The following is a 12,762-nucleotide window of genomic DNA, read 5'->3' as shown; positions in this document are numbered from 1 at the left end:
TCCTCCCCTGGACTACAGTGCGCATGGGCATCGGCTCCATCCCCAGATTGTTTTTAGCCATTGTGGCAGTGATGGAGTTAAATAGTGTAAATGATGTCCATGCTAATGATGAATGCAAGAGAGTGTCTGCAGCCGCTACGGGCACCGGGGAGGAGGGCGGGCGATATGAATGTTAGCAGCCCTACATGCCAAGAACAGATGCATACTGGTAAGTAGCATATTCAGTTCGAGGCATGTGGGCTGCTAAATTCATATCTGATGCATAGAATACATAGCAGTCCCTCCATTAACGGCGGATGCCCGTGCCAGCTGCAGAAGCTTGAAAAAGTGTTTTGAGAACAGCCTGTCCTACAGCTGCTTGCTGTTTGGAATGCACATCCACACAGTAGTGTTTAGTGAACGTGTGTGGTGTAGCCCAAGTGGCTGCTCTACAAATGTCTTCTTGCGTGTGGAGTGTGCTTTTGGGGGAATTGATAAAGTGCGCTTAGCTTTTTGGTAACAGATTTGAATGAACTTAACTATCCATCTGGCTAATCCTGCTTTGGAGATGGGGTTGCCTTTGTGCTGTGGTGAGAAGGCAACAAAAAGTTGTTGTGTTTTTCGAAATTGTTGAGTCCTGTCGATGTAGTACATCAACGCCCTCCTAACGTCTAGTGTATGAAGCATTCTTTCCGCCACAGTTTGTGGGTTTTGGAAGAATGCTGGCAGGTCAATAGTTTGGTTGATATGAAACTGTGACACCACCTTGGGAAGGAATTTGGGGTTAGTGCGGAGCACTACCCTGTTAGAATGTATTTGGATGAAGGGCGCTTGGATTGTGAGCGCTTGCAGCTCGCTAACACGTCTGAGCGATGTGATAGCAATGAGAAAAGCCACTTTCCACGTCAGAAATTGAATTTCGCAAGAATGCAGTGGCTCGAAAGGTGGGCCCATCAGCCTAGTGAGGACAACATTGAGGTTCCACACTGGAGCTGGTGGAGTTCTTGGAGGAATGACTCGCTTCAGTCCCTCCAGGAAGGCTTTAATGGCAGGCACCCTGAAAACAGAGAGGTGCTGCCTATTCTGGAGATAAGCCGCTATGGCGGATAGATGTATCCGAATGGAAGCGTACGCTAGATTGCATTTGTAAAGATGTAACAAATAGCAAATGATGTTAGGGATGGATGCATCTAGCGGGTTGATATTGTTGTTAGTACAGTAAATGACAAACCTCTTCCATTTTGCTGCATAGCAAGCTCTGGTTGTGGGCTTTCTTGCCTCTCGGATAATGTCCATGCATTCCGGAGGCAGGTTGAGGTAGCCAAATTCTAAGACCTCAGGAGCCAGATCGCCAGATTGAGCTGTTGCGGATCTGGATGCTGAATGTCGCCATGGTTCTGCGTCAAGAGCCTGGGTGTGAGATGCAGCTTTTGATGCGGTACCACGGAAAGTTCTAGAAACGTGGTGTACCATGGTTGGCGTGCCCATGTTGGAGCAACCAGGATGAGAGTCATCGCGTGTTGCTTTAGCTTTCTTGCCACCAGCGGAATGAGAGGCGCTGGGGGAAAAGCGTACGCAAATTTGCCTGACCAGTTCATCCATATCGCATTCCCTTGCGATTCTGGGTGAGGGAACCTGGCGGCAAAGCTTTGGCATTTTGCGTTTTCCCTTGTGACAAACAGGTCTATCTCTGGATGACCCCATTGCTGGAAGTACGGGTGGAGTACTGATGGATGAATCTCCCACTCGTGCATTTGATGGCTGTATCTGCTGAGCAGATCCGCCATCTGATTGTCCTTGCCCGGGAGGTGTTCTGCCATGAGGAAGATGTCCCTCTGAATGGCCCACTTCCACATGCTCTGAGCCAGATGAGACAGCTGTGGTGAGTGAGTACCGCCCTGCTTTTGGATGTAGTACATGGCTGTCATGTTGTCCGTCCGGATCAACACGACCTTGTTGCACAAATGCACCTTGAAGGACTTGAGCGCCATGAAGATTGCCATCAATTCCAGGTAGTTGATGTGCAACTTTTGTTGATGGGTTGACCATAGTCCCTGCACTGTGTAGTGGAGCACATGCGCTCCCCACCCTTGGAGAGATGCGTCCGTTGTTAGGACAATCTGTGGCACCGGCTCCTGGAACGGTCGTCCCTTGCAAAGGTTGTGTGGATTCCACCAATGCAGAGAGTTGTATGCCCGACCGGTCACCAACACTAGGTCTGTCAGTTGTCCTTGAGCCTGTGTCCATTGATTTGCCAAGCATTCTTGGAGGGGACGCATGTGCAACCTTGCGTGCGGGACTATGAAGATGCAGGAGGCCATCATGCCTATCAACTGCATGAACACTCTCGCTGACAGGGAGTGTTGCGGTCTGAACCTCTGGATCAGCGACTGAATGTTGTTGATTCTGACTGTGTTTGGTTGAGCCATAGCAGTCAGGGTGTTTATGGTCGCGCCTAGGTACTGCTGCACATGGGCTGGCTGAAGGTGCGACTTCGGGTAGTTTAGCGAGAACCCCAGGCTGTGAAGGAGGTGAATAGTGTGGGACATGTGTGAGGCGCACTGTCTTTCCGACTTTGCTTGAACGAGCCAGTCGTCGAGGTACGGATAGACATGTATGTTTTGTCTCCTGAGGTGCGCCGCCACTGTCGCTAGACACTTCGTAAACACTCTGGGGGCAGTAGTCACCCCGAAGGGTAGGACTTTGAACTGATAGTGCTTGTTGAGAATGGTGAACCTGAGGTATTTTCTGTGGGCTGGGTGGAGTGGGATGTGGAAGTAAGCATCCTTGAGGTCCAAGGTTGCCAGGAAATCCCCTTGGTTTAGAAGGGGAAGGATTTGTTGCAGTGTCAACATGTGAAAATGTTCTGACAGTATGTACATGTTGAGGGGGTGCAGATCTAGAATGGGTCTGAGCGATCCGTCCTTCTTTGGGATGAGGAAGTACAGGGAGTAGACCCCTGTTCCTTCCTCCTCCACTGGCACGAGTTCGATTGCTCCTTTTTGCAGCATAACTAGCACTTCCTGCTGCAATAAGTGCAAGTGCTCTGCCGACATAGGACGTTGTCTTGGGGGGATGTTGGGAGGAGTGGATGTTAACTCCAAGCAATAACCGTACTGGATTAGTTTTCTCACCCACCTGTCTGTGGTGATGGACGACCAGACTGGCAGGAACTGCTGTAGTCTTCCCCCGACAGGTGTTGGATGGTCGGGTGCAGCGACAGGGAGTCACTGTTTGGTGGTGGCAGAGGAACGTGAGCTGTTTCCTCTGCCCCTACCCTTGGCATTGTTACCTCGGTAACCCCCTCTACCTTGAATACAGTCTGTCAGGATTGACTGGCTGGTTGAGGATCGTAGTCTGGATGTCCTGCTTAAACCCAGATATACGAAGCCAGGCTTGGCGCCTTAGCATGACGCTAGTGTTAATACCCCTAGCCGCTGTGTCCGCGACATCAAGTGCACACTTAATGGCAGCATTTGATATAAGCTTCCCCTCTTGAATGAGCATTTCGCCTGCTTCTTTATACTCATCAGGTAGATGTTGAAGGAGCTGTTCTAGGGTGTCGTAATGCGCCCTATCGTAATGCGCCAGTAGTGCTTGTGTATTTGCTATACGCCATACATTGGCAGCCTGCGCAGCCACCCGCTTGCCAGAAGCCTCAAGCACTTTCGACTCTTTGTCCGGGGGAGGAGCTTCGCCCGTTGTTTGGGAGTTGGCCCGTTTGCGGGCGTTTGCGACCACCAATGAGTCCAAAGGCAACTGTCCCCGAATATAAGCAGGGTCTCCAGGTGCTGGCCTGTATTTCTTCTCAATACGTGGGTTTACCACTCTTGCCCTTGTTGGTTCCTTAAAAATCTCTGGTGCATGTTTAAGGACACCCTTCAGCATGGGGAGTGTTTTGACTGTTCTTTCGGAGACAGAAAAGGTGTCAAACAGGAAATCTTCCTCCACTGGGTCAGAGTGCATGTCTACATTATGAGTTGCAGCTGCCCGTTCTATTAAAGCAGTGAATGCTGCTGAGTCTTCAGTAGGTGATGTACGTGTTCCAAAAACCTGAGGGTCATGTACTACTTGATGGCTGTCCTGGTCCCCAGCGTCATCATATGGGTCCTGGTGTACATCAGGGTCAGTGTCAGTAGGAAAATTATACTGGTCATCCTGTTCATCATCCTCACCCCCTGAGTGGTGGGGGGAAGGTGTAGGACTCCTCCTTGGCGGAGGCTGAAGAGGTTCAACAAGTGGAGGTATGTCCTGTGCTTGTTTCTTCTTTTTCAGTGGAATAACAAACGCTTCTAAAGGTTGGGAAGTGATCTTTCTCTTATAAAGTGTCAATTTCCCTGTGTTGGCATCGATGTAATGCTCTAAATTGTCCCCTGACGCCTTTGGCCGCTGCAAAGTGGTACTGGGCGTCGAATATTCCGACGTGTCGGTGTTCTTCGACACCGTCTTGGCCACAAACGCTTTGGGCGCCACCTTTGGTGGCAGGACGTAGAGACGCTTGGAGGACGACTTCGCCGGTATGTTCACCGGTGTCGGATCCGATGATGCGGTAGACGTCTGTGCCTTCTCCCGAATCCTTTTGAGGGAGTCGGTGACCTGTTTTGTAAAAGAAGCCGAGGGTTTGGTAACCGATGCTTCATGTTTGTCTGCTTCGGAGGACTTCGGCGTAGCAGAAGTGGGCACCGATGATTCTTGGCCTCCCACGGGACGCTGCTTTGCGGTCGGTGTAGGCGCCGACGCCGGCGATGCCGACCCGGCATCCTTGTGCCGATGAGTAGCGGCTCCGGTCGTCGGATCCTGGGCCGTAGGCGCCGAGGCGGGATGGACGACCTTCTTTGAGGACTTGTCCTTAGCCACCGTTTGTGGCGCCGATGCGTCGACAGACTTCTTGGACTTCGTGTGGCTGGAAGCTGACGGAGTTGAAGACGGAGTCGGCTTTGCTGGCTTGGACGGGACGTCGGCCATTTTAGATGTGGTGGAAGCCGTAAGTTTCGGTTTCGCTTTTGCTGAGTCGGCGGCCATCTTCGGAGCCGTGGAGACCGTAGGTTTCGGTTTCGTTTTCGGCGTGATGTCGGCCATTTTAGGCGCCGTCGACAACAGTAGTTGCGGTTTCGGTTTCGATACGCGCAACGGTGGCTCCTCCGGTGTATCCGTAGCCGGGCCCGAAGGCGGGGCTGGGGATATCGGTGCAGGGTCGAAGGTAAGGCCGAGTGGCGATCCCGTGACCGGAGCCTGAATCGAGTAACGTTCGGGGCATAGCTCGTCCTCTGAGCTATCTTCCGCGGACCCATAGACTTCTTCGTCGTCCCCTACCTCCTCGACGTATTCAAGGTCTTGGCTCTGTCCTTCGATGTATTCCTCTGGATCCGCCTCGACCTCCGTCGATGGTGGTGAGATCTGAAGTTGATGGCCGTGGCCTTCTTCTGCGGGGTCGTCGAATATGTCGTCGGGTGCCGGGGCTGCGTGGAAGGCCTCAAGTCGCGCCGCGCGCCGATGCTTGAGCGTCTTCTTCGACCTGAATTTGGAGCAGGCCATGCAGTTGTCTTCGTCGTGGTCCGGCGAAAGACATCTATTACAAACTGGATGCACGTCGATGTGTGGGTATTTGGACCCACACACGGGGCAGCGCTTGAACGGGCTCCGTTCCATGATGAAGCCGTCGGGGTCTTGCTGCGAGTACAGGGCCTCGATGCGCGAAGGGTAAACCACTCCGCTGAAATCTGACCGGAAGAGTCAGACGATGCTCGGGACCGTTCGCACACAATACCGACGTGAATACCGAAGGCCTTTTGGCCTTGAGAAGGAAGGTTTTTCGATTCCGACAGGGAGCCGTCGAAATCACATCCGAACCCAATGGCGGAAAAAAACAATCTGGGGATGGAGCCGATGCCCATGCGCACTGTAGTCCAGGGGAGGAGCCACCTATCTCGTGATACTTCGAAGACTCTTCCAGGACAACAATGTGCAATCATCCGGACCCAACACTAGGCGGCGATCTATGCATCAGATATGAATTTAGCAGCCCACATGCCTCGAACCAACAATTATTCATAACCCATGGTGTAAATTTAAGATGCCTAACTGAGAAGTAATATACATTGTAATACTGATAAACTTCAAGATAACACACACTGGGTTCTTAAAAAAACATTTTAAAGTAAAATATGGCCCTTGAGAACATGATAGGTTTTCCTTCTGACCATTATAGTGCTTATTTCTGTATGAGTTATGAACCTGATTTTAATATTTTGCTAGCCTACTTGGTCTTCTCCAGCAGGGAGAACACTATGCATCCATGGTGTAAACGTAGTCTTCCAAAACATATTCGTCTGGCCAAACGGATTAGAAAAGTCTGCACATATGTTAGGGACACAGTATAAAGAATTCAGGTTAAACTAGTGTTACTTGCAAGTGGTATGCAGCAGGTGAGCTCCCCTTGGAAATGCTCCTCAGAGTGAACAGCAAAATACCAGACCGAAGGCCAGTCTACTTGTGATTAAAAGCAACACACAGTCCTCTGCCATGCTCCGGAGTAGCAAAACACTCGGCCCATGAAGAGGATCCTTGATATGAAAAGCAGGACATGAAGCCTAGGAGAGGGTCATTGGATTAGTGGTAAGAAAACTGGTGGTGGAGAGGCTCCATTACATGTGACATAAGGAGGGGGTCGCCGGCATTCCCAGGAGGTCATCAAGCCCTGGCAGAGGCTTCCAAGTATGGATACAGGAGTAACCGGGCCTTAAGAGGATGGTTTTTGTAGCACATGCTAAGAAGGGTCTCTACCATGCACAGACGGTTCATGATGGAGAGAGAGAGGCTCCTTACTATGGACAGCAGTTTTCCTGGTCCAGGAAACTGTGCTTACCGCAGATAAGAGGACACATGGTAACAGGAGGGTTACCTTCTATGGAGAAAGGGCTAGCTAGCCCCCAGAGAATGGGTTCTTATCACATACATTATGGTATCTGGCTAGGAAAGAGAACTGGCATGGGAGAGAAGACCAATAATCCTAGGGAAGGCTGGCTCTAGGCAGCTGTACCTTGTTGCTAAAGTAGGGCTCAGGTAGGCAGTATCCATTCATCACATTGACCAGGTTGTCGAGGACATAGTGGAAGACACGATGGAGCTTCTCGCCACGGAGAGCTGTGCTCTGGATCAGGGGCAGTGTGCCAGTGTGAAGCTTTGCCTGGTGACAGAAAGAGTAGAAGAATATAATCAACACACAGAAAAAGTATGTATAAAGACCATTCACTGAAAACATCAAAATGTTGCAAAGCACAGGATCTACATTAAAACACTGGGACTACAGAGCAGAGCACTGGGGCAACATAGAAGGCACTGGAGCAATATGGCAAAGCAGTTGAGTGACAAAGCAAAGCACGGAAACTACATGACAATTCAGTCAAATGATGCAGCAAGGCACTGCTGCAGCGTGGCAAGGGACTACAGCAGGGTGGCAAGGCCATATGACCAAACACATTTTGTGGTCGCAAACGGGACGATTCTGTGAAACGGCCTGTTCGCGACTGCAAAACACCTATGTCAAATAGCGATTCTGTAACTTGTTACCGAATCACAATTTGGTATAGCAATATGGCATTTAGAATGGGCATGTTTATGGCATCCCTTACAACTGAATCACAGTGGTTTGTTTTTTATGTTTTGTGATCGAATTACGGTTGCAAAACATTAACTTCTTACAGACTACTAAAAGGTAGTAGTAACCATTCGCAAATGGGAAAAGGTGCACAAGGGACCCTTTCCTCTTTGTGAATATAAACAAAACCACCGACTCCTCTTAAAAATGAAACTTAAAAGTTTAATTTTCTATTTTTTAAACACATCTCATTTTCCTTTAAGGAAAACAGGCTGCATTAAAAAAAATAGATTGTTTTATTAAAAAGCAATCCCAGACATGGTGGTCTGCTGACACCAGCAGGCCACCATCGCTGTGTGCTGGCCACAATTTCTGATGGGTCACAAACTGCGACCTACCTTATTAATATTCATGAGGTAGGTCAATTTGTGACCCACTAGGAATTACTTTTTAATATTTGTAAGTTTGCTTACAATAGGATCTGCGATTTCCTAATTGAGATTCGGTAAAGATCGCAATTTGGAAATCGCATTTCCTACTTTTTGTACATACCACCCAAAATCCCCACAGCCACCCGTTACTTTATTATTTATTACTCGAATGGACAGTGAGAACCTGGACCCCTGAACCAGTGGTGGACAACAGGATGGCCTATGGAAGGTCATCAACCACCCTACACTTTATGAATCCCGTATCGTGTAACAGGAATTTTAGGGGGTCAATTCCTTTCACTCTAGACCCTTGCAGTGTGTGCTACTGGCTGAGGTGATTTGTACTGAACTCAGAACAGTTAGAAGCACCGTCCTACAAATGACATTTCCTGGGGTACCACTAATCTCTCATTATCACAGATGGTGAATACCTGGCCAGTAAGCAAGCCCTGGATCCTTGGGCATCTCTGGCACCGGATAATGTGACACCATCTAGTGGTTTTCAATATATAAGGGTCCCTAAGTCTGTGGCACCTAAGAGGTACACATCATATGGCAGGTGTCAGGGGTTCTGTGAGTAATGCAAGACCAGTTTAGTGTTCCTATTGGCCCCTTGAACAGTATCAGGTGCCCCATGCTCTAAGCTTGGAGAGCCATAGTCTCATGGCCTGGGGGTCTACACACCCCAGTAACTTGAATTTGTTTGATTTCTCTTTGACAAACAGTAGCAGCAGACCTTTCTGAGTGGTTTTGGATCCAGTTCAAGTCAACGCCGTCTCCTCGTCATGCTTCAACATCCTGCGCATGCTACGTAAGATCTTCCGGTGGATCCCCACCGAGACGAGGAAGACGGTCACCCAAGCCCTCGTCACCAGCCGACTGGACTACGGCAACGCCCTCTACGCCGGAACCACTGCCAAACTCCAGAAGAGACTCCAGCGGATCCAGAACGCCTCGGCGAGACTCATCCTCGACATCCCCCGACGCAGCCACATCTCCGGACACCTGAGAGATCTGCACTGGCTCCCGGTCAACAAGAGAATCACCTTCCGGCTCCTCACCCACGCGCACAAAGCCCTACACGACCAAGGCCCGAGCTACCTCAACAACCGGATCAACTTCTACACTCCCAAGCGCCTCCTCAGATCAACCAACCACGCCCTCGCCGCCGTCCCCCGCATCCGAAGAGCGACAACAGGAGGAAGATCCTTCTCCTACCTGGCCGCCAAGACCTGGAACTCACTCCCGACCAATCTGCGCCTGACCCAAGACCACCTCTCCTTCAGGAAGAAGCTCAAGACCTGGCTGTTCGAGCAGTAGCGGCACCCCCCCCCTCCCAGCGCCTTGAGACCCTACGGGTGAGTAGTGCGCTCTACAAATGACCTGATTGATTGATTGATTGAGTTCACGGAGAGGTGGTGCCACTAACGGATTTAGCGCTGGTGGCGCAACAATCTTTTTGGTGCCCCCACCTTGACCACCTCCTCCACAGAGGGAAACGGCCTTTACAACGAAGCCGTTTCCCCAAAATCTTTAACCATGCATGCAGTACAACGCATGCGTGGTTACCACTAATGCCTTTACCACGCATACCTTTACTACGATGTTTGTAGTAAAGGCATATGTGGTAAAGGTAAAAAGAAAAAAGGGGGGCTTGGGGGGGTCTCCCCCCCAAATAAAACAACTCACCATATGTCACGTCGGCGTCAGCGTCGTTTAAGAGAAATCGGAAAAAAATGCCGTTTTCTCTTAACGACGTATGACGTCACCACGCAATTATTCGAGGAAAAGTTTATCCGTGGTAAACGAATTCCGTTGTAACGCATGCGTGGTAAAGGCATGCGTTGCAACGGAATTCGTTGTATCATCATATATTCCTCCACAGATTACCTCACTATCACCCTCCAACACAGTCCCTCATCCTTCCATAGCCCCTCTCTCACATGCATTTCATTTGTTTTATAGTGCTATTCATACCAGTGTAGGGTTTCAGAGCCCTTTACATCACACACAATTATACACAGTCAATTAATCAAACATATGTAAATCAATCTATAGGAAATGTTACATACAACAAGGAGTATTACAAGATGTAGGGATCCCATGTCCTCCATACTAGTAGTCAGTATATTTTAAGAGTCTTTGTTCTGGAGAAGCACAAACTCTGGATTTAAAACGTACCATGGTGGTTGGGGTTGCCATTACTAATAAGAATGTATTTCCACTCAAATGAACCTTTTTTAGCAACATAAGGATAATGAGAGACTAGGGGAAAACATACGGTTCCAACCATATGCCTTGCTGGTTGCATGTAGCTCTTTGATAATTTAAAGGTCACTGCGTTATATTAGGATTGTGATGTATGTACTACAACTAACAAAGGATCTCTGTGACAAAAGCAGTCACCCACTGAGCTATCCACATAGAATACAGTTCTGTGTTCTGCATGGTACAGGTTCTTTGCAGCAGGCACATTAACTCTCTGTGCTACTTTATGATGAGAAAGAACTGCAACAAGCCAAAACTGGATCGCTCTTCAGCAAGAACATTAATTACCAGAGTTATCTTGACATTTGTATTGCTGCCCAAAAACTGTCGGGCACGCAAAGCACTCTACAGCGGGTGGTTTTAAACCATAAGGTATTTCCAAGCACAGCAATCCTCCCCCCATGAGCTCAGCGACAGGTGCAGCTGCACCAGTCACACTGCCCATGAGCCGGCCTTGGGTGGTGGGTGACTAGTCTTTGGACACATTCCCTGCAACTTTGGTTCAGTCACACTGAGCTACCCTCCTAGAATGTGTACCTGCAGTAGAAAAATGGACATACAAGTCAGACATTTCAGAGCTCCTACGATACAATTCAATGGATTATAATTAAATGTCTGAAAGTAGTCCCCAGAGTAGCCAAGGAGAGAGAACTGAATGTGGGAGCCCTCAGTGATAGCGCTCAGTGAGAAGTCTAATGCGACATGCTGTGAAACACTGCGTTCCAGGTTAAAACAAAGCGACAGAATAACATTTCTAGTTATATTAGTCCTTGAAGGTGTTAAAACCTTGTTAGAACCACCCAAACAATCATGTAGTGCATCGAAACAAGGCAAGATCACAGCATCACATACACACACGGCTTACAACCTATTTTCCTTCACCATCTCCATGTGCAATATCCTGAACCGGATGAAAAGCATAAACTACCTGCTGGACCCTGCTAGGGTCATCCAGCTGAAGCTTGGCGATCACACAGCCTGGCTCCAGCACGGCCCCGGCCCGCTTCACGTAGTGGATGCACCCAGACTCCGCCGCCGTCAGCGTCATCACCATCTTCATGACCTTGAGAACCGGAAGGAAAAGGGACATCAGAGGCTGTCTCCAGGTGGAGCAGTAGATGTATCCATCACGACCCATGGTTTCAATTTGCAGAAGAGACCTCAAATGCAGCTATTCCAAATTGTACATTATACACCGACATTCTATATCAAAATATAACGTGTTCTCCCTTCAAAACGAATCCGCCAAAGCCCCAGAATACTTCCTCAAAGACACCCTAGACTCCTTCAAGTTTGACCCTCTTTCCCTAGTAAAGGAAGGAACAAAAAGGACTCCTTTTATATTTATCTTTTTCCCACACAAGATGCCAGCCTGCTAGAGGACACCTCTTTACAAATAGCAAATTGGGCAGAAATAAGATAAACCTCATGCACCTTGTTGGAACTTGAGTTTATAGATGCAGCTTTGCTAGAGCTGTACCATTTCTTACTCTCAACCACAGTCCTAAACACATCTCCTGTTCTACTTGTCAATCTCATGACTTTAACAAGATTCATAGAAAACCTCAGCAATGAAAACTGCTTCTTTCTGTCCACATCCAGCAGCCTCAACCAACCCTTCCAGCCTAGTACATCCGTTGTACTCTCGTGAGAGTAAACAGAGTGACGTGGGTGCAACTGGAGGTGATCCAATAAGAGAAATAAGTATCCGTATGGTTTAATCCTTAACCCATAGTCACCTGTAGGATCCTTTCACCTACCCTACTAATCCCTCTACCTGGTTATCATCTTCCGAGTGATACAGGTATGTCTGTCTGCTTTTGCTGCACTATAAGATATAATTTCTGCTCATTGGACCAGTGCCCCATGACAATATTGTACGTTTTTTTCTACTTTTTGTACTCTTTTTAGTTTGGGAATCGCAAGTACAAATTGAAGGGACAAACGTAACTTCACTATGCCGACAGCTCTGCCATATATTTTTTCCGGACTCACCCTGTGGTTTTCCCTCTAACTAGAATCCACATCTTTCGCACACTAGAAGTACTCCATGTTTACAACGTTCCTTCCGCAGAGCATAAGGCTACAGTCACTAACACTGGGGACGACGTTGCTGTGTGACTGGAGGCAGCAGCATGCACACAGGAGCGATGTAAATAACCTGCAGGTAAGGATAGGTACAGACCAGCTTAATTGGCAACATTTGTCTGCAGCATTATGGCTTCCGGGGCACGCTGCAACATTTGAAGAAGTCATGTCCAAGCCGCGATGCCAAGAGATGGATTTCAGTGGGAGGAGCCTTGTGTCCTGAGGGCCCTCCAGACAAACAAGACTGCTGCTAGAGTGTTCCAATATAATATCTAAGGGCTGATATTCATTGAGATTAGAGATGAAATCTATCAATGGTGTGCAACCACAATTGCAGTTGTTGTCCTGGATGTCATACCCCACATGCCAAATTTGATTTTCGAAAGCAGCTCCTGAACT

At 48.7% G+C, this 12,762-nt stretch overlaps 1 protein-coding gene across 6 annotated transcripts in view; it reads right to left on the bottom strand.

The window, feature by feature from the left end:
- ACACA (acetyl-CoA carboxylase alpha) overlaps positions 1-12,762 on the bottom strand; it is a 1,199,721-nt gene that overhangs the window by 888,661 nt on the left and 298,298 nt on the right. For all 6 annotated transcript variants that reach the window (XR_013608606.1, XM_078679777.1, XM_078679779.1 and 3 more), the window contains 2 exons: positions 11,204-11,338; positions 7,019-7,165 (listed from right to left, as the gene is read on the bottom strand). Coding sequence is in view for 5 of the 6 variants with exons in the window: in XM_078679777.1 (XP_078535903.1) it covers positions 7,019-7,165; positions 11,204-11,338 (282 nt within the window). In the remaining variant the exon portion in view is untranslated. The remainder of the gene's footprint in view (positions 1-7,018; positions 7,166-11,203; positions 11,339-12,762) is intronic.

The sequence above is a fragment of the Lissotriton helveticus genome, chromosome 3_1 (assembly GCF_964261635.1).
Source record: "Lissotriton helveticus chromosome 3_1, aLisHel1.1, whole genome shotgun sequence".
Classification (NCBI taxonomy): Eukaryota; Metazoa; Chordata; class Amphibia; order Caudata; family Salamandridae; genus Lissotriton; species Lissotriton helveticus.
The sequence above is the reverse complement of the archived record's forward strand: the minus strand, read 5'-3'. Positions and strand labels throughout refer to the sequence as shown.